At 39.1% G+C, this 25,943-nt stretch overlaps 1 protein-coding gene and 1 non-coding gene across 2 annotated transcripts in view; one reads left to right on the top strand and one right to left on the bottom strand.

Annotated features, from left to right (window-relative positions):
- The window catches only part of MTMR8 (myotubularin related protein 8), a 197,081-nt gene that overhangs the window by 50,585 nt on the left and 120,553 nt on the right, over window positions 1–25,943 (top strand). Inside the window, exons 9-12 of the mRNA XM_032618908.1 lie at window positions 15,495–15,620; window positions 16,483–16,532; window positions 19,458–19,658; window positions 22,074–22,202. Of these exons, the coding sequence (XP_032474799.1) occupies window positions 15,495–15,620; window positions 16,483–16,532; window positions 19,458–19,658; window positions 22,074–22,202 (506 nt within the window). The remainder of the gene's footprint in view (window positions 1–15,494; window positions 15,621–16,482; window positions 16,533–19,457; window positions 19,659–22,073; window positions 22,203–25,943) is intronic.
- On the bottom strand, window positions 24,111–24,214 carry LOC116748160. Its single transcript, XR_004348178.1, has one exon. It is a non-coding gene; the product is annotated as a U6 spliceosomal RNA (small nuclear RNA).

Raw genomic sequence — 25,943 nt, 5'->3', positions numbered from 1 at the left:
CAAAACTATGTTGAATAACAGTGGTGAGGGTGGGCAACCTTGTCTTGTTCCTGATCTTCGTGGAAATGCTTTCAGTTTTTCACCATTGAGGATGATGTTTGCTGTGGGCTTGTCATATATGGCCTATATTATGTTGAGGAAAGTTCCCTCTATGCCTACTTTCTGGAGGGTTTTTATCATAAATCGGTGTTGAATTTTATCAAAAGCTTTCTCTGCATCTATTGAGATGATCATATGGTTTTACTCCTTCAATTTGTTAATATGGTTTATCACATTGATAGATTTGCGTATATTGAAGAGTCCTTGCATTACTGGAATAAACCCCACTTGATCATGGTGTATGATCCTTTTAATGTCCTGTTGGATTCTGCTTGCTTGTATTTTGTTGAGGATTTTTGCGTCTATGTTCATCAGTGGTATTGGCCTGTAGTTTTCTTTCTTTGTGACATCCTTGTCTGGTTTTTGTATCAAGGTGATGGTGGCCTCGTAGAAGGAATTTGGAAGTGTTCCTCCCTCTGCTATATTTTGGAAGAGTTTGAGAAGGATAGGTGTTAGCTCTTCTCTAAATGTTTGATAGCATTCGCCTGTGAAGCCATCTGGTCCTGGGCTTTTGTTTGTTGGAAGATTTTTAATCACAGTTTCAATTTCAGTGCTTGTGATTGGTCTGTTCATATTTTCTATTTCTTCCTGATTCAGTCTTGGCGGGTTGTGCATTTCTAAGAATTTGTCCATTTCTTCCAGATTGTCCATTTTATTGGCATAGAGTTGCTTGTAGTAACCTCTCATGATCTTTTTTATTTCTGCAGTGTCAGTTGTTACTTCTCCTTTTTCATTTCTAATTCGATAGATTTGAGTCTTCTCCCTTTTTTCTTGATGAGTCTGGCTAGTGGTTTATCTATTTTGTTTATCTTCTCAAAGAACAAGGTTTTAGTTTTATTGACTTTTGCTATTGTTTCCTTCATTTCTTTTTCATTTATTTCTTATCTGACTTTCATGATTTCTTTCCTTCTGCTAGCTTTGGGGTTTTTTTGTTCTTCTTTCTCTAATTGCTTGAGGTGCAAGGTTAGGTTGTTTATTCGAGATGTTTCCTGCTTCTTAAGGTGGGCTTGTATTGCTCTAAACTTTCCCCTTAGAACTGCTTTTTCTGCATCCCATAGGTTTTGTGTCGTTGTGTCTCCATTGTCATTTGTTTCTAGGTATTTTTTAATTTCCTCTTTGATTTCTTCAGTGATCACTTCATTATTAAGTAGTGTATTGATTAGCCTCCATGTGTATATATTTTTTACAGATCTTTTCCTGTAATTGATATCTAGTCTCATGGCGTTGTGGTCCAAAAAGATACTTGATACAATTTCAATTTTCTTCAATTTACCAAGGCTTGATTTGTGACCCAAGATATGATCTATCCTGGAGAAAGTTCCATGAGCACTTTAGAAAAATGTGTATTCTGTTGTTTTTGGATGGAGTGTCCTATAAATATTAATTAAGTCCATCTTGTTTACCGTATCATTTAAAGCTTGTGTTTCCTTATTTGTTTTCATTTTGGATGATCTGTCCATTGGTGAAAGTGGGGTGTTAAAGTCCCCTACTATGAATGTGTTACTGTCGATTTCCTGTTTTATGGCTGTTAGTATTTGCCTTATGTATTGAGGTGCTCCTATGTTGTGTGCACAAGTATTTACAATTGTTATATCTTCTTCTTGGATCGATCCCTTGATCATTATGTAGTGTCCTTCTGTGTCTCTTCTAATAGTCCTTATTTGAAAGTCTATTTTGTCTGATATGAGAATTGCTACTCCAGCTTTCTTTTGGTTTCCATTTGCATGGAATATCTTTTTCCATCCCCTTAATTTCAGTCTGTATGTATCCCTAGGTCTGAAGTGGGTCTCTTGTAGACAGCATATATAAGGGTCTTGTATTTGTATCCATTCAGCCAATCTGTGTCTTTTGGTGGGAGCAATTAGTCCATTTACATTTAAGGTAATTATCGATATGTATATTCCTATTCCCATTTTCTAAATTGTTTTGGGTCCGTTATTATAGGTCTTTTCCTTCTCTTGTGTTTCTTTTCTAGAGAAGTTCCTTTAGCATTTGTTGTTAAGCTGGTTTGGTGGTGCTGAGCTCTCTCAGCTTTTGCTTTTGTGTAAAGGTTTTAATTTCTGCATCAAATCTGAATGAGATCCTTGCTGGGTAGAGTAGCCTTATTTGCAGGTTTTTCTCCATCATCACTTTCAGTATGTCCTGCCACTCCCTTCTGGCTTGTAGGGTTTCTGCTGAGAGATCAGCTGTTTACCTTATGGGGATTTTCTTGTGTGTTATTTGTTGTTTTTCCCTTGCTGCTTTTAATATGCTTTCCTTGTATTTAATTTTTCAGTTTGATTAATATGTGTCTTGGCGTATTTCTCCTTGGATTTATCCTGTATGGGAGTGTCTGTGCTTCCTGGACTTGATTAACTATTTCCTTTCCCATATTCGGGAAATTTTCAACTATAATCTCTTCAAATATTTTCTCAGTCCCTTTCTTTTTCTCTTCTTCTACTGGAACCCCTATAATTGATATGTTGGTGCGTTTCATGTTGTCCCAGAGGTCTCTGAGACTGTCCTCAGTTCTTTTCATTCTTTTTTCTTTATTCTGCTCTGCAGTAGTTATTTCCACTATTTTATCTTCCAGGTCACTTATCCATTCTTCTGCCTCAGTTATTCTGCTATTGATCCCATCTAGAGTACTTTTAATTTCATTTATTGTGTTGTTCATCATTGCTTGTTTCATCTTTATTTCTTCTAGGTCCTTGTTAACTTTTTCTTGCATTTTGTCCATTCTATTTCCAAGATTTCGAATCATCCTTACTATCATTATTCTGAATTCTTTTTCAGGTAGACTGCCTATTTCCTCTTCATTTGTTAGGTCTGGTGCATTTTTATCTTGCTCCTTTATCTGCTGTGTGTTTTTCTGTCTTCTCATTTTGCTTATCTTACTGTTTTAGGGTCTCCTTTTTGCAGGCTATAGGTTCGTAGTTCCCGCTGTTTTTGATGTCTGTCTCCAGTGGCTAAGGTTGGTTCAGTGGGTTGTGTAAACTTCCTGGTGGAGGGTACTAGTGCCTGTGTTGTGGTGGATGAGGCTGGATCTTGTCTCTCTAGTGGGCAGGTTCACGTCTGGTGGTGTGTTTTGGGGTGTCTGTGGCCTTATTATGATTTTAGGCAGCCTCTCTGCTAATGGGTGAGGTTGTGTTCCTGTTTTGCTACGTTGTTTGCCATAGGTTGTCCAGCTGTGTAGCTTGCTGGTCGTTGAGTGAAGCTGGGTGCTGGTGTTAAGATGGAGGTCTCTGGGAGATTTTTGCCATTTGATATTATGTGTAGCTGCGAGATCTCTTGTTGGCCAGTGTCCTGAAGTTGGCTGTCCTACCTCAGAGGCAGAGCCCTGACTCCTGGCTGGAGCACCAAGAGCCTTTCATCCACACGGCTCCTCAATTTGTGATGACTCGTTGTCTATTCATGTATTCCACAGATGTAGGGTATATCAAGTTGATTGTGGAGCTTTAATCCGCTGTTTCTGAGGCTGCTGGGAGAGATTTCCCTTTCTCTTCTTTGTTCTCACAGCTCACAGGGGCTCAGCTTTGGATTTGGCCCTGCCTCTGCATGTAGGTCGCTGGAGCGTGTCTGTTTTTTGCTCAGACAGGACTGGGTTAAAGGAGCCGCTGATTCGGGGACTCTGGCGCACTCAGGCCGTGGGGGGAGGGAGGGGCACTGCGTGCGGGGCGGGCCTGCAGCAGCAGAGGCCAGCGTGATGTTGCACCAGCCTGAGGCCCGCTGTGTGTTTTCCCGGGGAAGCGGTCCCTGGATCCCGGGAACCTGGCAGTGGCAGGCTGCACAGGCTCCTTGGAAGAGGGGTGTGGATAGTGACCTGTGCTCGCACACAGGCCCCTTGGTGGTGGCAGCAGCAGCCTTAGCGTATCCCGCCCATCCCTGGGGTCCGTGCTTTTAGCCGTGGCTCACTCTGAAGGGTTTTTTTTTTTATCACATATGGGTGTTGAATTTTGTTGAAAGCTTTCTCTGCATGTATTAAGTTGATCATAATTTTTTCTCCTTCAATTTGTTAATATGGTGTATCACGTTGAGTGATTTGCTTCTATTTAAGAATCCTTGAATTCCTGAAATAAACCCCACTTGATCATGGTGTATGATCCAGTTGATGTGCTGTTGGATTCTGTTTGATAGTGTTTTGTTAAGGATTTTTTTTAACATCTTTATTGGGGTATAATTGCTTTACAGTGGTGTGTTAGTTTCTGCTTTATAACAAAGTGAATCAGTTATACATATACATATGTTCCCATATCAATTCCCTCTTGCATCTCTGTTGTAGTTTTTCTTATGACAGGGTTTCCAAAAGCAAGGTCATTACACGAGATGAATTATGCTGAAACACAGCAGTAGATGGCTGCTACTCGCTCAGGCAATACAGCGCTGTCTGTCCTGCTGTGGTAGCTTTTATTTAAGCATTATCTATGTTTACATTTTAAGACTTGTTTTCTTAACATTCCAGAAATGCCAAGGCAGCAATATATGCTTTTGTTGATTATACAAGCAACAATGGGCTTTCTTGAAAACATGCCGTGCTTCGTCCTTGAGTGCAAAAGCAGCACAAGGACATTGCCTTTTGTTTCCATTATTCTGATTATACTGAAGTAGCACAAGGACATTTCCTTGTGTTCCCACCATTCTGATTATACTGAGGACATCTCATGGATCAGTGCCCAAAACACTCAATGCTTATTCGCAGGCCCCCGGTTTGCCAGGGGTGGAGGCTCAAAGCATCCAGGACTGTTTGCAGTTCTGGCTTATTTGCATGCCCCCAGTTTGCTGAGGGGGCTCAAAGCAATCAGGACTGTTTCCAGTTCTGGCTTATTCGCCAGCCCCCAGTTTGCTGGGTGGGTGGGGCTCATGGGTCACGTCTCCTTTCCATGTCCTCAGTTATTCCACTACATTTCTCCCTTTTTGTTTTGCAGCTTGTGCAGCATCAACGAGAACACGGCAGCTTGTTGCAGTGTTGCATGGTGGGTAGCTTTCACTCGTCGTCGGACTACAATTAAACATATGATTATTATTATAATGAGCATTAGCAATCCTGCAGTAGATCCAAATAAAGCATGTAATTTAGACATGGGATTTAAATTATTAAATCCTTGAATAATTCCAGACCATATTTCTTGCGAATTAAGTCGTTGTAATTTCTTCTGAAAAGTTTGTTGAATTTTCCCTTGTAAATTCACAATTTTTTCTGTCAAATTTTTGTGATGTAATAAATGCTTTTTTATTTTTGCCCAGGGGAATGCAGACTGATTATATAGAACCGAAGTGACACAAAAGGCACTTTGATTCCAGTCACAACGTAGCTTCATTTGTCTTTGTAAATTTACAAGTTGGACCCCCAACATAACCACAGCTTGTTGTAAGTCTGCTATTTCCGAATGTATTTCCAAATCAATTTGTTGTTGAGAGGACCAAAGCATTTCAGAATTTTTATGCCAATCAGTTATATAATCAACTGTCTGAATAGATTGTACTAAAGCAACTCCAGCTACTGCAGCAGTAGCTGTTATGGCTATAATACCCATGACAGCTGCAATCAACATTCCTACAAATCTTTTACTTGTTTTTAATGCATCAGTTAAATATTGCAAAACAGCCATAGGAAGAGATTCTTGCCATTCCCTTCCAAGATTGACAGGAAGCCAAAAACCTGTCCGAACTCGTAAGATATACAAACTTTTAGTAGATATGTTAAAAGATATACTAGAGTTAATGCAGGTATACAGAGAGCAATTTTTACATATTATAATACCTAGAGTCTTATTCCATTCAGCTGGTCCCTTTAACAATATATAAGGTAATTTTACACAACTACGAGTATACCGAGTAACATTTTTATGAAAAGTCAAACTATGATTTCCAGATTTGTTAACCATATGTCCTACCCAAGCATGAATCTTTTCCAAAGCTGCCATAAGCTTCCACAAGTTCTTTTTGACGGGATATCCATTTAAATGAGGACCAGGAGGAGAAAACCCTCCTGCATGCCATACTATGGTATCATTTATAGTATTGCTATAAATAGTGTTATCCTCTCTATGCCAGTGTAAATTCTTCAGACCCCTTTTTCCTCAGGTAGAGCCAAAAGGGCTCCAATCAGTGACACTTCCCCAAGAAGTATTAACAAGAACCCGAGCCATTTCCCCTTGGCATCGAGTCCAATGGACCCAATCCGATAATTGATCCACAAGAGGCACCTGGCATGGAGGCAAGTAAGGTGCAGAAACATTCTCATTAAGAGTAGAATTAGAACTTTTAAAACTATAAGGACTCAAAAGATATAACCCATGATATCTGCTTTCATTTTTGACAACACTTAACCATGCCTGATAATTCATTTTAAGGCAATGATCTCCCTTTCCCATACAAATAGGAGGTCCACTAACACCCACCGTGTAATCCTCTATTATCCTTCCTTCTTCTTCTGGCTTCAAAGGGCCTCTATCATCAAAAGGACCAGGCAACCATCCAGACTCATTTACATATACAAGAATTGGGGCATCCCACCAGGTAACCCCCATATTAAGAGGAGGGTTAGGAATATAAGTCCAATAAGTATGGTTAGTACAATTTATCTCATTGGCTGATATGCTTATTACCTGTGCAGACAACACTGCCATCATGGCCTCAAAAAGATTGGTGCTATTGAGGGGTTCACCCTGTGAAATGATAAGATTTTTGGTAGTGTCTGTAAACTTTTTCACTTGCCACCAGGTCAATGGAGGCACCTTCTTCTTTCCACCAAGTCTTAAACTGCATATATTGTCCAGGTTCAAGAACAGTCTTGGCAAGCGCCTCCCAATCCTGAGGAATTAATATGTTTTCGGAAGCATACCTAGACAAAAGACCTTGAACATAATTAGAATGCATCCCATATGCATTAATGGCTTCTTTTAGCATTTTTAAAATGTTTATATCATGATGGTTATACTCAACATTTACATATCCATTCGGAAATTGATCATTAGCAGGCATAGCTGGTCTAACAATAGGGAAAGCAAAAAATTATTCAGAATATTGCTTTTCTTCCTTATTCATCTCTTCTTCCAACAATAGTCTATTAGATTCAGGTTTTAGAGGAAAGCAAAACTGATGAGAGCCTCCAACAGGATAAGCTGCTAATTCTAAAGGAGGAGCCGAAGGAATAGTAGGACATGGCTCCTGATATGAAGGAGTGGTAGCATTGTTTTTATTTTCTTCCAATTTAACCATCAAATTTTTTAACTTTGAAAGTATATCAGAAATCTCATTCGGTTGAGAAAGTGGCATCTCATTTTGTTTGCTAGCCTGCTCCCGATCTTTATCATCATCAGAAAAAGCCCCTTCATCACTGGAACCTGAAAAATCCTCTCCTGTCTCAGACACAAGGGGAGGAGGAGGCGGAGGAAGGTCCTCTATAGGAGACTCACGAAACAGAGTAGAAAAAGCAGTAGAATGATCGGGAGCAGAATTCGGACGCTGAGGGCACACCCCATTTTCACTTTCAGTTTCAGATTGTAATGTTTCCAGGGCAAGGGAAATTAATTTACAAAGAGACCAAACACGGACAGATATAGGGTCTCCATGCTGATGAGCTCTTCTTAAGGCTTGCATAACCTGTTTCCAAACTTTTAAATTCAACTGGTTATGACCAGTAGGTTGAAACCAGTAACAATGTTTACGAACCAGTGCAAACAATTCATCAAAAGATTCTGGTTTCACTTTCACTCCTGAACTCCGTAATAACTGTTTCAGGAGTCTAATGTATTGAAATTCTACTGAATGGGAATTCCCCATTACAGTTACTCTACTGCTCCCGAAGGTTTCACTTACTCTTGAGCGTACCAAATTCCCCTTCGGTCCCGCGATCACGCGATTACTTACTTTCAGGTCCCTGTTTGGGCGTCAAATGTTGCAATTTTTCTTATGACAGGGTTTCCGAAAGCAAGCTCATCACACGAGATGAACTGTGCCAAAACACAGCAGTAGAGGGCTGCCGCTCGCTCAGGCAAAACAGCGCCGTCTGTCCTGCTGTGGTAGCTTTTATTTAAGCATTATCTATGTTTACATTTTAAGACTTGTTTTCTTAACATTCCAGAAATGCCAAAGCAGCAACATATGCTTTTATTGATTATACAAGCAACAATTGGCTTTCTTGAAGACATGCCCTGCTTCGTCCTTGAGCGCAAAAGCAGCACAAGGACATTTTCTTGTGTTCCCACCATTCTGATTATACTGAGGACATCACATGGATCAGTACCCAAAGCACTCAATGCTTATTCGCAAGTCCCCGGTTTGCCGGGGGTGGGGTGGAGTGAGGAGGGGTGACTCAAAGCATCCAGGACTGTTTGCAGTTCTGGCTTATTCCCATGCCCCCGTTTTGCCGGGGGGGGGAGGGGGCTCAAAGCAATCAGGACTGTTTCCAGTTCTGGCTTATTCGCCAGCCCCCAGTTTGCTGGGGGGGGTGGCTCATGGGCCACGTCTCCTTTCCATGTCCTCAGTTATTCCACTACACGTCTCCCTCCCTCCCACCCTCCATATCCCACCCCTCCAGGTGGTCACAAAGCACGGAGCTGATATCCCTGTGCTATGCGGCTGCTTCCCACTAACTATCTACCTCACTACGTTTGTTAGTGTGCATATGTCCATGACTCTCTCTCGTTTTGTCACAGCTCACCCTTCCCCCTCCCCATATCCTCAAGTCCATTCTCCAGTAGGTCTGTGTCTTTACTCCTGTCTTACTCCTAGGTTCTTCATGACATTTTTTTTCTTAAATTCCATATATATGTGTTAGCATACGGTATTTGTCTTTCTCTTTCTGACTTACTTCACTCTGTATGACAGACTCCAGGTCTACCCATCTCATTACAAACAGCTCAATTTCGTTTCTTTCTATGGCTGAGTAATATCCCATTGTATATATGTGCCACATCTTCTTTATCCATTCATCCGATGATGGGCTCTTAGGTTGTTTCCATGTCTGGGCTATTGTAAATAGACCTGCAATGAACATTTTGGTACATGGCTCTTTTTGAATTTTGGTTTTCTCAGGGTATATGCCCAGTAGTGGGTTTGTTGGATCATATGGTAGTTCTATTTGTAGTTTTTTAAGGAACCTCCATACTGTTCTCCATAGTGGCTGAACCAATTCACATTCCCACCAGCAGTGCAAGAGTGTTCCCTTTTCTCCACACCCTCTCCAGCATTTATTGTTTCTAGATTTTTTGATGATGGCCATTCTGACTGGTGTGAGATGGTATCTCATTGTAGTTTTGATTTGCATTTCTCTAATGATTAACGATGTTGAGCATTCTTTCATGTGTTTGTTGGCAGTCTGTATATCTTCTTTGGAGAAATGTCTATTTAGGTCTTCTGCCCATTTTTGGATGGGGTTGTTTGTTTTATTGTTACTGAGCTGCATGAGCTGCTTGTAAATTTTGGAGATTAATCCTTTGTCAGTTACTTCATTGGCAAATACTTTCTCCCATTCTGAGGGTTGTCTTTTCGGCTTGTTTATGGTTTCCTTTGCTGTGCAAAAGCTTTGAAGTTTCATTAGGTCCCATTTGTTTATTTTTGTTTTTATTTCCGTTTCTCTAGGAGGTGGGTCAAAAAGGATCTTGCTGTGACTTATGTCATAGAGTGTTCTGCCTGTGTTTTCCTCTAAGAGTTTGATAGTTTCTGGTCTTACATTTAGGTCTTTAATCCATTTTGAGCTTATTTTTGTGTATGGTGTTAGGGAGTGATCTCATCCCATACTTTTACATATACCTGTCCAGTTATCCCAGCACCACTTACTGAAGAGGCTTTCCTTTCTCCACTGTACATTCCTGCCTCCTTTATCAAAGATAAGTTGACCATATGTGTGTGGCTTTATCTCTGGGCTTTCTATCCTGTTCCATTTATCTATCTTTCTGTTTTTGTGCCAGTACCATACTGTCTTGATTACTATAGCTTGGTAGTATAGTCTGAAGTTACAGAGCCTGATTCCTCCAGCTCCGTTTTTCGTTCTCAAGATTGCTTTGGCTATTCAGGATCTTTTGTGTTTCCATACAAATTGTGAAATTTTTTGTTCTACTGCTGTGAAAAATGCCAGTGGTAGTTTGATAGGGATTGCATTGAATCTGTAGGTTGTTTTGGGTAGTAGAGTCATTTTCACAATGTTGATTCTTCCAATCCAAGGACATGGTATGTCTCTCCATCTATTTGTATCATCTTTAATTTCTTTCATCAGTGTCTTATAATTTTCTGCATACAGGTCTTCTGTTTCCTTAGGTAGGTGTATTCCTAGATATTTTATTCTTTTTGTTGCAATGGTAAATGGGAGTGTTTTCTTGATTTCAATTTCAGATTTTTCATCATGAGTGTATAGGAATGCCAGAGATTTCTGTGCATTAATTTTGTATCCTGCAGAATTACCAGATTCATTGATTAGCTCTCGTATTTTTCTGGTAGCATCTTTAGGATTCTCTACGTATAGTATCATGTCGTCTGCAAACAGTGACAGCTTTACTTCTTCTTTTCCGATTTGGATTCATTTTATTTCCTTTTCTTCTCTGATTGCTGTGGCTAAATTTTGCTAAACTATGTTGAATAAGAGTGGTGAGAATGGGCAACCTTGTCTTGATCCTGATCTTAGTGGAAATGCTTTCAGTTTTTCACCATTGAGGATGATGTTGGCTGTGGGCTTGTCATATATGGCCTTTATTATGTTGAGGAAAGTTCCCTCTATGCCTACTTTCTGCAGGGATTTTATCATAAATGGGTGTTGAATTTTGTCAAAAGCTTTCTCTGCATCTATTGAGATGATCATATGATTTTTCTCCTTCAATTTGTAAATATGGTTTATCACATTGATAGATTTGCGTATATTGAAGAATCCTTGTATTCCTGGAATCAACCCCACTTGATCATGGTGCATGATCCTTTTAATGTGCTGTTGGATTCTGTTTGCTAGTATTTTGTTGAGGATTTTTGCATGTATGTTCATCAGTGTTACTGGCTTGTAGGTTTCTTTCTTTGTGACATCCTTGTCTGGTTTTGGTATCAGGGTGATGGTGGCCTCGTAGAATGAGTTTCGGAGTGCTCCTCCCTCTGCTATATTTTGGAAGAGTTTGAGAAGGATTAGGTGTTAGCTCTTCTCTAAATATTTGATAGAATTTTCCTGTGAAGCCGTCAGGTTGTGGGCTTTTGTTTGTTGGAAGATTTTTAATCACAATTTCAATTTCAGTGCTTGTGATTGTTCTGTTCATATTTTCTATTTCTTCCTGATTCAGTCTTGGCAGGTTGTGCATTTCTAAGAAATTGTCCATTTCTTCCAGGTTGTCCATTTTATTGGCATATAGTTGCTTGTAGTAATCTCTCATGATCTTTTGTATTTCTGCAATGTCAGTTGTTACGTCTCGTTTTTCATTTCTACTTCTAATGATTTGAGTCTTCTCCCTTTTTTTCTTGATGAGTCTGGCTAATGATATATCAATTTTGTTTATCTTCTCAAAGAACCAGCTTTTAGTTTTATTGATCTTTGCTATCGTTTCCTTCATTTCTTTTTCATTTATTTCTGATCTTATTTTTATGATTTCTTTCCTTCTGCTATCTTATGGGTTTTTTTGTTCCTCTTTCTCTAATTGCTTTAGCTGCAAGATTAGATAGTTTATTCGAGATGTTTCCCCTTTCTTAAGGTAGGATTGTATTACCATAAACTTCCCTCTTAGAACTGCTTTTCCTGCATCCCATAGGTTTTGCGTCGTCGTGTCTCCCTTGTCATATGTTTCTAAGTTTTTTTAAATTTCCTCTTTGATTTCTTCAGTGATCACTTCATTATTAAGTAGTGTATTGTTTGGCCTCCATGTGTTTGTATTTTTTACAGATCTTTTCCTGTAATTGATATCTACTCTCATAGCATTGTGGTCGGAAAAGATACTTGATACAATTTCAGTTTTCTTAAATTTACCAAGGCTTGATTTGTCACCAAAGATATGATCTATCCTGGAGAATGTTCCAAGAGCACTTGAGAAAAATGTGTTTTCTGTTGTTTTTGGATGGAGTGTCCTACAAATATCAATTAAGTCCATGTTGTTTAGTGTATCACTTAAAGCTTGTGTTTCCTTATTTATTTTCATTTTGGATGATCTGTCCATGGGTGAAAGTGGGGTGTTAAAGTCCTCCACTCTGAGTGTGTTACTGTCGAATTCCGTGCTTATGGCTGTTAGTATTTGCCTTATGTATTGAGGTGCTCCTATGTTGGGTGCATAAATATTTACAATTGTTATATCTTTTTCTTTGATCGATCCCTTGAGCATTATGTAGTGTCCTTCTTTGTCTCTTATAGTCTTTATTTTAAAGTCTATTTTGTCTGATATGAGAATTGCTACTGCAGCTTTCTTTTGGTTTCTATTTACATGAAATATCTTTTTCCATCCCCTTACTTTCAGTCTGTATGTGTTTCTAGGTCTGAAGTGGGTCTCTTGTAGACAGCAAATATATGGGCCTTCTTTTTGTATCCATTCAGACAATCTGTGTCTTTTGGTGGGAACATTTAGTCCATTTACGTTTAAGGTAATTATCGATATGTATGTTCCTATTCCCATTTTTTAAATTGTTTTGGGTTCATTATTTTAGGTCTTTTCCGTCTCTTGTGTTTCTTGCCTAGAAAAGTTCCTTTACCAGTTGTTATAAAGCTGGTTTGGTGGTGCTGAACTCTCTCAGCTTTTGCTTGTCTGTAAAGGTTTTAATTTCTCCATGAAATCTGAATGAGATCCTTGCTGGGTAATCTTGGTTGCAGTTTTTTCTCCTTCCTCACTTTAAATATGTTCTGCCAGTCCCTTCTGGCTTGCAGAGTTTCTGCTGAAGGATCAGCTATTAACCTTATGGGGATTCCCTTGTGTGTTATTTGTTGTTTTTCCCTTGCTGCTTTTAACATATTTTCTTTGTATTTAATTTTTGACAGTTTTATTAGTATGTGTCTTGGCATATTTCTCCTTTGATTTACCCTGTATAGGACTCTCTGTGCTTCCTGGACTTGATTAACTATTTCCTTTCCCATATTAGGGAAGTTTTCAACTATAATCTCTTCAAATATTTTCTCAGTCCCTTTCTTTTCCTCTTCTTCTTCTGGGACCCCTATAATTCGAATGTTGGTGCATTTAATGTTGTCCCAGAGGTCTCTGAGACTGTCCTCAGTTCTTTTCATTCTTTTTTCTATATTCTGTTCTGCAGTAGTTATTTCCACTATTTTATCTTCTAGGTCACTTATCCGTTCTTCTGCCTCAGTTATTCTGCTATTGATCCCATCTAGAGTATTTTTAATTTCATTTATTCTGTTGTTTATCATTGTTTGTTTCATGTTCAGTTCTTCTATGTCCTTGTTATATTTTTCTTGCATTTTTTCTATTCTATTTCCGAGATTTTGGATCATCTTTACTATCATTATTCTGAATTCTTTTTCAGTTAGACTGCTTATTTCCTCTTCTTTTGTTAGGTCTGGTGGGTTTTTATCTTGCTCCTTCATCTGCTGTGTGTTTTTCTGTCTTCTCATTTTGCTTATCTTACTGTGTTTGTTGTCTCCTTTTTGCAGGCTGCATGTTTGTAGTGTCCGTTGTTGGTGGTGTCTGTCTCCAGTGGCTAAGTTTGGTTCAGTGGGTTGTGTAGGCTTCCTGGTGGAGGGGACTAGTGCCTATGTTCTGGTGGATGAGTTTGGATCTTGTCTTTCTGGTGGGCCAGTCGACGTCTGGTGGTGTGTTTTGGGGTGTCTGTGGACTTATTATGATTTTCTGCAGCCTCTCTGCTAATGGGTGGGTTTGTGTTCCTGTCTTCCTAGTTGTTTGACATAGGATGTCCAGCACTGTAGCTTGCTGGTTGTTGAGTGAAGCTGGGTGCTGGTGTTTTTGCCGTGTGATATTATGTGCAGCTGGGATGTCTCTTGTGGACCAGTGTCCTGAAGTTGGCTCTCCCACCTCAGAGGCACAGCACTGACTCCTGGCTGCAGCACCAAGTGCCTTTCATCCACACAGCTCAGAATAAAAGGGAGAAAATGTAGAAAGAAAGAATTAGTAGAAGTAGAAAGAAAGAAGGGAGGGAGGGAGGGAGTAAGGAAGGAAGGAAGGAAAAATGAAAGAAAGAAGATAAAGTAAAACAAATAAAGATAAAATATAATGAAGTTATTAAAATATAATAGTTATTAAAATAAAAAATATAATTATTAAGAGAAATAAAAAGAAAAGGAAATGAAAGTAAAAAAAAAAAAAAAAACAGATGGATAGAACCCTAGGACAAATGGTGGAAGCAAAGCTATACAGACAACATCTCACACATAAGCATACACATACACACTCACAAAAAGAGGATAAGGGGAAAAAATCATAAATCTTGCTCTCAAAGTGTACCTCCTTAATTTGGGATGTTTCGTTGTCTATTCATATGTTCCACTGATGCAGGGTATATCAAGTTGACTGTGGAGCTTTAATCCGCTGCTTCTGAGGCTGCTGGGAGAGATTTCCCTTTCTCTTCTTTGTTCTCACAGCTCCCAGGGGCTCAGCTTTGCATTTGGCCCCGCGTGTAGGTCACCGGAAGGCGTCTGTTCTTCGCTCAGACAGGACGAGGTTAAAGGAGCCGCTGATTCGGGGGCTCTGGCTCACTCAGGCTGGGAGGAGGGAGGGGCACAGAGTGCGGGGCGAGCCTGCAGTGGCAGAGGCTGGCATGACGTTTCACCAGCCTGTGGCACGCCGTGCGTTCTCCCGGTGTAGTTGTCCCTGGATCCGGAGACCCTGACAGTGGTGGGCTGCACAGGCTCCCCGGAAGGATGGTGTAGATAGTGACCTGTGCTTGCACACAGGCTTCTTGGTGGCAGCAGCAGCCACCTTAGCGTCTCATGCCCATCTCTGTTGTCCTCGCTTTTAGCCGAGGCTCGCGCCCATCTCTGGAGGTCCTTTAAGCAATCGTCTTAATCCCCTCTACTCATGCACCAGGAAACAAAGAGTGAAGAAAAAGTCTCTTGCCTCTTTGGCAGGTCCAGACTTTTCCCCGGACTCCCTCCCGGCTTGCTGTGGTGCACTAATCCCCTGCAGGCTGTGTTCAAGGCCACCAACCCCAGTCCTCTCCAGGAGCTCTGACTGAAACCGGAGCTCAACTCCAAGCCCCGCCCACCCCGGTGGGTGAGCAGACTAGCCTCTCGGGCTGGTGAGTGCCTGTTGGCCCTGATCCTCTGTGCGGGAATCTCACTGCTTTGCCCTCCGCACCCCTGTGGTTGCGCTCTCCTTCGCAGCTCCCCTTTATTTTCTTTGTCATTCCCATACAGGGTGTTAATATTTTGAGAAGAAATTCATGTAGCCCAGTAAGACCAAGTTCTCTGCTGTAGGGGTGGTAACCCTATTTATTAACCCGGCATGCTATGAAAAATTGTCTGTGCTACTTTTTGCCTCTTGTCTTCACAGGCAGTGAAGGTAGAAAAGACCAATGTCTTAGTCCATTGTTTTGATGGGTGGGACCACACAGCACAGGTCTGCTCTGTGGCCAGCATCTTCCTAGATCCATTTTATAGGACATTCAAGGGACTCATGGTAAGAGAACAAGTGATTTGATTTTACTTTGGACAAGTGGGAGATTGTGAATATATCAAAAATAACTCTAAGCCAACTTGTTTTCTACAAGAAAGAGGTCTACGAAAACAGCTCTGTTTTTCAATTTTACTTCTTTCTACTAAACCAGGCATTTACAGTCTATATACTTTACATTTCACACTCAACATAGTTTCTTATCCATCAGAAGATAAGTTGGATGTAATAGGCTGATGTAAGGGGTAGGAAAGACTCCAAAAGTTTGCAAAATTTAATGGATGACTGTTAAATAAGCAGACTGATGGGCTCATCATCTTCAGCATCAGCTGTCTGGATGTCAGACTCATGATTTTTTTCTGGTGCTGAATCCAAGGTTTCTTAGTTTGTCTTTCTATGAAACAGAACTCACAGTAGGGGTTTATCCTCATTTTTCTTTTGGAAAGGCTTTATTTTTTTTAATGCTTGAAAATGTGTTTATATCAAGATTTGTTCTTGGTATAAACTCAAGTACTGCCTTTGGATCCCTGTTTTTTCATAGGTTGAATGTAATATGTTTATCAAGATTTCACTTAGTTATGGCTCAAATGGCTTGTCACACATTATGTAAAAGCCAAAAGAAATGTGACAATGGATACAAATCCAGAATAATTTCTCCTGAGAGCTTTGAAATTTGAAGGCAGCCTGTATAGGCTTTTAAATGAAATCCAAGTAACTTATTAATCATTTGGGAAATTAACTTTATGATCAGTTCAATGCAAATTTGTACAAAGTCTACTTCAGCAAAGTGTTTTGCTATTTTATAGGTATGGTTAATTAATTTTATGATTTTTCTAATGCAAAATTTTCTTTTTGTATAAAAATGAAGATCCTGATAGAGAAGGAATGGATATCCATGGGCCACAAGTTCTCCCAAAGGTAAAAATATTACTTTAAAGGTAGAGGCTAAGGAGAATTTATTAGAGTGAGATTTATCAAAAACCCCAATTTATTCTTGTGAAAGAAGGAAGAGTAGGTTGAACATGGCATAAATCTCTTTTCATCAAGAAACACATATTCCAGACACTATGCTAAGGGACTAGGGCTACAAGGGTGACTAGAATATCATATCTGCCTTCAAAGTGAGCAAATGATTATATCAAGTTGTTAAATATTTCAGGGAAGAACAGACATCATGGGCCACAGAGGAAAAAGTGCGTAACTGTTTCTGAAGAAGACAGGATAGCCTTCCAGGAATAGGCAGTATTTAAAAGTGAATTTTAGGGAATGAATAGGTGTTTGCTAGAGAGAACAGTGGGCATTCAGGCAGAGGGAATAATATCTAAGACAATGTACCTTTTTTTTTTTTTGTAGTACGCGGGCCTCTCACTGTTGTGGCCTCTCCCATTGCGGAGCACAGGCTCCAGATGTGCAGGCTCAGTGGCCATGGCTCACAGGCCTAGCCACTCTGCGGCATGTGGGATCTTCCCAGACCAGGGCATGAACCCATGTGCCCTGCATCAGCAGGCGGATTCTCAACCACTGCACCACCAGGGAAGCCCACAATGTACCTTTTAACCTTGTATAAGAAGAAAAGGCATGTGCGCATTTCTGTTCTTTGGTAAGAGGTGGAGGCAAGGACTTACATTTATTTAGTGACCTAATGCTGCTATAAGCCAAACAGCCTCACTGAGACTTTATGTGTGTTATGAGAACAATAACAAATGTTTACTGAACACCTAACAATACGCTGTATACTATATCAGACACTGAGCTGGTGCCAAAGGCACATGCAATGTGAGTTTTACCCTCAAGGAGGTTACTATTCAGGTCTTATTCTCCTGCATTGGTGTATATCCATTTAATTTCATTTGATTATCGCTCTCTAGCTATTTGGGTCCATCCATTCATTCTTCCTTTGTCAACAAACATTGGGCCAGGCAATATGCCAGGTTTTAAGGAGACTGTATTAGATCAGATATGGTCTCTGTCCCTTCTTTTATAGAAAATAAAATCAATGATGATAGTATAGTATGATAAGTGCTAAGTCAAAGGTAAACATATACAAGGGAACCTTACCTATTCTGGGCAAAGAAAGCTTTCTAGAACTGATGGCATTTTAGAACATTAAGAAGATGAGGTTGATTCTATTTTTAGTTTTTGAGAAATCTCCATAATGTTTTCCACAGTGACTGCACCAATTTACATACCCACCAGCAGTGTAGGATGGTTCCCTTTTCTCTACATGGAGACTCCATGGAAGGACAGGAGGAGAAGGAACTAAGTTTTTGAGTGTCCAAGGCAGAAGTTAGATATTTTTACTTGATAGCCTTGATCTTTTTCATTAACACTGTATATACATCAATGTGAAATGGGTTAGGGTTTAAGAAGATAGGTTAAAATTTGCAAGAGCTGTAAGGTTTAATGGGAAAACTGTGTTAAGGATATACATAAAGGTTATTTGGGAGCAATTAAGTTCCAGCTGAGTATGGAGACTTATGGTATCAATTTGCATGGTTTTATAATTTTCTCAAGCAGCATTTATCAGTCAAGATTTGGGAGTAGAGAACATAGCTTCTTAGGCTCATCAATGGTTGGATATTGAAGGAGAATAATGACAAAAAAATGACCAGAAAATTGAAGAAAATGGGGACAGAATAGTTGATGGGGCAGAATATAGTCTGGGTAAGGAAGAAAGGGAAGCTAGTAGGAATCTGGAAAGGTGATAGGTCCAGAGATTGGGCTGGAGTAGATAAGATGAGCAGCCTTTGGAAATATAATATACAGTGATCAGAGTAGGATATTGAGATTAAGGTATCAAAGTGGAGGAAGGACCTTTAGCTAACATCAAGAAACAGCCATGGATACGAGAGGCTGATGTGAAGTAGAGGTAAAGATCGGTGAAGATAATTAGATTCGAGGTAGTTAAGGAACCTGCTAAGCCAAGTGTAGGTCATCTGCATCGACTCCAAAGATAAGTACTTATGACTGGAGTCAGATTCTTCAGAAAATGTGGAGAAGTGACCCAAAGATTGTGGAACACAACATTGAGGAAAGTGAACAACAGCATGACCCATAGTGGAAGTGTTTTTAAGAGAGTGAAAGGAGTAGTAGAAAGGAGAAAGCCGATCCCACTTCTGCTCTGCTTTAGGATTATTATACATGGAGAATGGAATGATGAGCATTCTCCATTTGATTTGGGCCCCAAGAAGAAGTAGTGTCCTTGGTGAGATGGATTTCAATTAAATCAAAAGGTAGAACATTCAATGTAAAAGCTAAGGATGCCATGTTTATTTCTAGTGGAATGGATGGTAGAGTTGGGAAAGAGGACATCATGAGAGAGGAAACATTAAACAATTCTGGGATGAGGTTTTTTCATTCATTTAATAAACTTATTAAATACCCTTTTCATACCAGGCACTGTCCAGTAAACAAGATAGATATGGTCCTTGCTCACATGAAGCTAAAGGTAGCTGTTTAAATTAATTAAAATTAAATACAATTGAAAATTCAGTTCCTTAGTCACACTAGCTGCATTTCAAGGGCTTAATAGTTAGTGACTACCATATTGGACAGCACAAATATGGAACATTTTGATCATTGCAGAAAGTTCTATTGTAGAGGATGTAAAAGGAAATAGAATAGATTACCAAAGGCTTACAATCTTGATAATAGTGAAGGATGCTAGTGGCTAAGAGGTCCATTGGGATTAATGAACTTTGATTTCTGGGTGGCATTTTGGCATTAGGCATTTCCTTACCAATGCCAACAGAGACAAAAGGTGAACTTGCTATAGCCTATTCCAAACAGTGTAATCCCTGATGTTAATCATTGTCTTTCTTTACCTTTATTTGCATCTCTCAGGTGTGGCCACCTGGATGGGGATGCTAAAGAAGTATCCCCTGTCTTCACACAGTTCCTAGACTGTATCTGGCAGTTAATGGAACAATTTCCTTGTGCCTTTGAGTTTAATGAAAATTTCTTGCTGGAAATTCATGACCATGTTTTCTCCTGCCAGTTTCGGAACTTCCTTGGAAACTGCCAGAAGGATCGAGAAGATCTGAGGTGAATTCAGTTTGTGAAAAAACACTGAATAAGGAGAGGGTATCAGTGTAAAAGAAATTTACCCATCACCTTGAATTTGGGACAACAGTTCACAAAAGGGGTGGAGATGACAACTATAAAAATAACTTTTGAAGCATAAATCACTCAGTGTTTGCATGGAGATTCCTCAAAACCTCAGATTCTTTATCTGTGAAATAGGGATAATACCTACTTTTCAGAGCAATCCTGAGGAACCAGTAAAACAATGGATGTGCAAGGACTTTGTAAGGAATGAACTACTGTGCAGGTGTGAGTAGTCAATAGCTACAGTCCTTTATCATTTGTGTCAGAGATCACCAAATGGCAGTTCATAGGCCAAATCTAGCTTAACAGGTATATTTTGTTTAGTCTGTGGAGTATTCTTTAAACTGTGAATAAGTTGTCAACATTTAAATATCACGATATTTCACATAAAAATCCAGTTATTTTAGGATTTTTTCCTAAATCAAAAAGCTGTTGTGCCAAGATATTCTGCAAAATCAGGAGCTCTGGCAGTACTGGACCTGCATTTTCTAATGGCAGTTATCAGCTAAAGCTGAATAACAGCTGCTCCACTTGAATGAAGCACACACTCTGGTTTGCCACAGTTCTCACCATTCTCTATAGTTTATTCTCAGCGCACTTCTAATGTTATCTTCTCAGCTCCTATAGGCAGTTAGATTTGCACCAGACTTAAAACTCTAACATCCTCACAATATATAAAACGTAAATAATTTTTGAAGTTGACAAGATAGAGTTTCTGTGAATAGTATTCTCCTTGTTTTAGAGTCAGAGAAAATGAAATAGAGAGGGAAGTAGCTGTCACACAGCCCACTCTTGTTTCATAGCTGTTGGTTGAGTGGCAGTTAGCTCAAGTTCTCAGACCCCTCTATGATGTATCCTGGATGAATTGGATGACATCTCTAATTCTGTTTTCTTGTCAACACAGAGATGGATCTTGCTGCTTTAACATTTGTGCTTACTTGGTAGCTTCTACGCACATTTCTATTTCATTTTGCAACTAGACCTTTCTTACCCTCTTCGCAGACGCTTTCAGACACATTCATTCTGTCTCTGACCTGCTTTTCTAGCATTAAAATCTAAGCTCTTTTCCATATTCTTTTCTCCGCCCTCTTAAAGTGAGGCTAATATATCCTAGACCCATTCCCCACACAAATCTGAATCTCCATGTAAAAGTACAAAAGTTGAAAATTTTAACATGTTAAAATAGTGATTGCATAAAATAAACAGAAATATCATTCATCCATAAAAGAAAAGGCATGGACTCTAGAATCAGAAAGACTGGGGTTCACCTACTAGCTATGTAACTTTTTTCAAATTATTTTTTGTCTCATTTTCTCATTATTATTTTGGGGATAAAATATTTCACAGGGTTTTATTATGAAAATTTAATGAAGTATTTTAGGTAGAGTCTGGAACAGTGTTTCACACATAGTACATACTCAACAAATACTAGTTACCTTACCTCTGCAAGATTTTTTTTCAACCAAAAGCAAATGAGAAAGATGGATATACAAGTCCTTTGACCTCATTGAAATGGTCTGAGGATTCTAAAAGTTACAAGACTACAATGTTTAGGTCCTACAACCCATACCGCTTCTCTTTGTTTTCCTCCTTGAACTTTCTTTGACACTGTGTGAGTAAATGAACTATCCATGCATGGTTATGCAGCAGCTCTCATTGGGACAATGGATGCCATGTTTTGTGCAGTGTTAACTAAGTGGCTCCTGAAGGACTCAACTAAGGTATAAGAAGAATCAGTCTTGCAATATAAATATCACAGTCTGTGCTGCTCACCTAGATAACTCACAAATATTTGCTAATATAAATTGCTAATTGTCTTTCACTGTCTTACACCTTCTGAGAGGAGGAGAAGCTAGCTTGAAATAAAATAAAATATTGAAAAGCCAGAAATTCACCCTCTGGTCTTTCTGTTAACTTACCATATTTTTTAAAGCAATTCTAGATTTTTTAAAACTGGGAAGGTCATTAGTTCATAGAATCTGAGATTTGGAAGAGACCTTAAAGGTCATATTTTACAAATGAGGAAATAGTCCCAGAAAGAGCTAGAGACATTCCTCAGATTACATAGCTACTCCATGGCAGAGACTATACTCAGCATCTGTTGCTCTTCAATGTGGAACACTTTCTAACCTCTAATTCATTTAAAAGTGGGTAAGTTGAAGCCCAGATAATTTGTTACTCTATCAGTGTTCATTACCACTTATTTTCACTTTCCTTCTATCATATCCTATCCCTCTGTCTTGAATTAGGTTAATTGTTAATACAATTTGGGTGATTATCATGTTCAACAGGACTGTTGATTTTACTTGCTTGCTGCTTTTAATTCTTTGGCTTGCTTTTTCTTTCTGACAGAATCTATGAGAAAACCCATTCCGTGTGGCCTTTCTTGGTTCAGAGGAAACCAGACTTCAGGAACCCTCTCTATATAGGCTTCACTGTGTATGGGGTACTCAATCCTAGTACTGTGCCCTACAACATTCAGTAAGTTCCTAAGCTGTCCCATCCTTTCTTACAGCAAGCCCAGGGCCTCAGCTGCTTTGCCTCTCCTTTTATAGCTGACATCATCTCCATAAGCCTGGCTATGGAGTAGGACACTCTCTCCCCAGATCACCCATTCCTTGCTGCCTCTGAAAACAAGACCACACTCCCTTTGGTTGTTGTTACTTGCTGAGGGAAATAAACAAGAAACAATAGTTGATTTGTAGTAATACAACCAGTCAAGATGTAGGTTGTTTCATTCCTTTGTGTCTTTCCTTGTATATTCCTCTTCTTTCCCATCCTTTTCCCTAACAAAGAGAAGGAAAAACAGAGAAAGAGAATGTGCTGGTATTGTTTGCTCTACTTTCCCCCAAAAGTGTAAAGTATAGGGTGCCATGTTCACTGACTACAACTCAATGAGTACAAGACAGAACTGAATGCATTTATTAAGTCTAGCGGTTTATTTTGTATATTCATTAGGATTTTATATATGTAAGATCATGTCATTTCTGAATAGAGATTGTTTTACTTATTCCTTTCCAATTTGGATGCCTTTTATTTTCTTGCCTAATGCCCTGTTTAGAACTTACAGTGTTGAATAGAAGTAGTGAAAGCAGACATCCTTGTACTGTTCCTGATCTTAGGGGGAAACCTTTTGGTCTTTCACCATTGAGTATGTTATATTTTTGTTTTGTTTTGTTTTACAAATGACCTTTATCACCTTTAGGACATTCCTTCTGTTCCTAGTTTGTTGAGTGCTTTTGTGATGAAAGGGTGTTAGATTATATCAGATGTTTTCCTGAATCATGTTGAGATGCAGATGAGATGACTATGTGTTATTTTCTCCTTAATTTTATTTACTTTTTTGTTTCTTTTTTGTTTGGCCATGCCGCACAGCTTGCAGGATCTCAGTTCCCTGACCAGGGATTGAATCCAGGCCACAGTAGTGAAAGCCCAGAATCTTAACCACTAGGCCACCAGGGAGCTCCCTCTCCTTAATTTTATTAATATGGTGTATAAATTTGATTGATTTTCAGATGTTGAACCACCCGTGCTTTCCTAGGGTAAATCCCACTTGGCCATGGTGTATAATCCTCTTAATATGCTGCTGCATTCAGTTGGCTACTATATTGTTAAGGATTTTTGCATCTATATTCATAAAGCATATTAATCTACATTTTTTTTGTGTGATGTCCTGGTCTGGCTTTGGTATCAGGGTAATGGTGACCACATAGAATGAGCTGGGAGTGTTCCATTCTCTTCAATATTTGGAATAGTTTGAGAAGGATTGTTGTTAATTCTTTAAATGTTTAGTAGAATTCACCAGTGAAGCCATCTGGTCCTGGAATTTTCTTTGTTGGGAAGTTTTTGATGACTGAATCAGTGGCTTTACTTGTTATAGGCCTGTTCAAATGTTTTATTCCTTCTTGAGTCATTTTTGGTAGTTTCTATGTTTCTAGAAATTCGTTCATTTCATCTGTCTAATGTGTTGGCATGCAATTGTTCAGGATATTCTCTCATATTTTTCTTTATTTCTGTAAGTTCAGTAGTAACATCCTTAATTTAATTTATGATTTTAGTAATTTGAGACTTTTCTCTTTTTTCTTTTATTTTTTGAGGCCGAAATACTTTAATATCCAAAGCATCCTGTACGTAAACTGGATAATACATATTAAATTATACATTTCTATGACATTTAGGGGTTTGGGGGGCATTTTTCCTGCTTTATTGAGATATAATTGACATATAACATGGTGTAAGTTTAAGGTGTACAATGTGGTGATCGATACATGTAAATATTGTGAAATGCTTACCACAATAAGATCAGTTAGCACATCCTCTACCTCATACAATTGCCATTTTGCTGTTGCTGTTGTTATGGTGAGAATATTAAAGCTCTGCACTCATAGCAAAAATATGGAACAATTCACAAATTTGCATGTTATTCTTTCACACGTGCCATGCTAATCCCTGTATCATTCCAACTATATTATATGTGCTGCTAAAGTGAGCACTCTCATTGTTTTTAATCAGTTTAGCTTAAAGTTTTGTTGAATTTATTGATCGTTTCAAAGAACCAATTTTAGTTTTGTTGATTTTCTCTATTTTTTTATAATCTTTATTTCTTTTTTCTCTGTTCTAAACCTTATTATTTCTTTCCTTATGCTGACTTTGGTTTTAATTTGCTCTTCTTTTTTCGTTTCATAAGGTATAAAGTGATTTACTTGAGATCTTTCTTCTTTTTTAGTGAATGCATTTACAGCCATAAATTTCCTTCTTAGCAGTTCTTTCTCTGTATCCCATAAATTTTGGTATATTGTGTTTTTGTTTATACCCATCCCAAAGTATTTTAAAATTTGAATTTCAGATAAACAAAAAATAATTTGCTTAAAAAGCTTGGATGACATGTCCCTTTAATGAATTTAAAGACAGTTCTAAAATGTATAAAGAAATGGAATTGAAAGTTACAGTTAAAAATTAAGGTGAGGTGGATGGACCTAGAGTCTGTCATACAGAGCGAAGTAAGCCAGAAAGAGAAAAACAAATACCGTATGCTAACACATATATATGGAATCTGAGGAGAAAAAAGAAAAAAGGTCATGAAGAACCTAGGGGTAAGACGGGAATAAAGACACAGATCTACTAGAGCATGGACTTGAGGATATGGGGAGGAGGAGGGGTAGGCTGTGACGAGGTGACAGAGTGGCATGGACATATATACACTACCAAGTGTAAAGTGGATAGCTAGTGGGAAGCAGCCACATAGCACAGGGAGATCAGCTAGGTAGTTTGTGACCGCCTAGAGGGGTGGAATAGGGAGGGTGGGAGGGAGGGAGACCCAAGAGGGAAGAGATATGGGAACATGTGTATATGTATAACTGATTCACTGTTATAAAGCAGAAGCTAACACACCATTGTAAATCAATTATACTCCAATAAAGATGTTAAAAAAAAAAGAGTAAGAAATGGTGAATTGGGGCATTCAAGGCACAACTTCTCTCATCTCCCTTGGTGTCATCTTCACCCAGGTGAGACCCCCTGGACATCCCTTTTCCCATGCAGGTTCCAGGAAGCAGTCAGTTAAATCACTTTATTCCTTAAAGGTCTATGGAATACATTCGAAGGAAGGGAATATGTGGGTTGAAGGGAATGTGTGTGTTTAATTTGTTAGTAGGTGATGCCAGATTAGCCTTAGTTGTTTCTTCTTGAGCCTGACCCTCTTGTTGGGGTCATCTGCTCCTCTCTCTCTCAGCAGGCAGAGCTTGACTTCCCAGACCAGCCCCTCTACCTACTTCTTTCAGGAGACAGCCCTGCCCTTTTCCCCTGACCCATTTCATCAACAATTTAGGGTTCTGACCAGTGCTGTGATGAGCTATATTGGAGCCTATTGCAATGGGCCTGTATCCGTGCTTCCCCTCTCCCACTACCCTATTCTCTGTTATCTATGTGTTTGTCTTGTTTCGTTTTGTTTGTTCATTTTTCTTTTTATTCCACATATAAGTGAAATCATACAGTATTTGTCTTTCTCCATCTGACTTGTTTCACTTAACATAAAACCCTTAATATCCATCCATGTTGTCACTAATGGCAAGATTTTGGCTTTTTTATGGCTGAGTAGTATTCCATTGTGTATTTTGTGTGTTGTATGTGTGTGTGTACACATATGTGACATCTTCTTTATCAATTCATCCATCAGTGAGCACTTGGGTTGTTTCCATACATACCTAGGCTATTGTAAATAAA

Source organism: Phocoena sinus, chromosome X (assembly GCF_008692025.1).
Source record: "Phocoena sinus isolate mPhoSin1 chromosome X, mPhoSin1.pri, whole genome shotgun sequence".
NCBI lineage: Eukaryota > Metazoa > Chordata > Mammalia > Artiodactyla > Phocoenidae > Phocoena > Phocoena sinus.
Note: the sequence above shows the minus strand (reverse complement) of the source record. Positions and strands in the feature narration are given on the sequence as shown.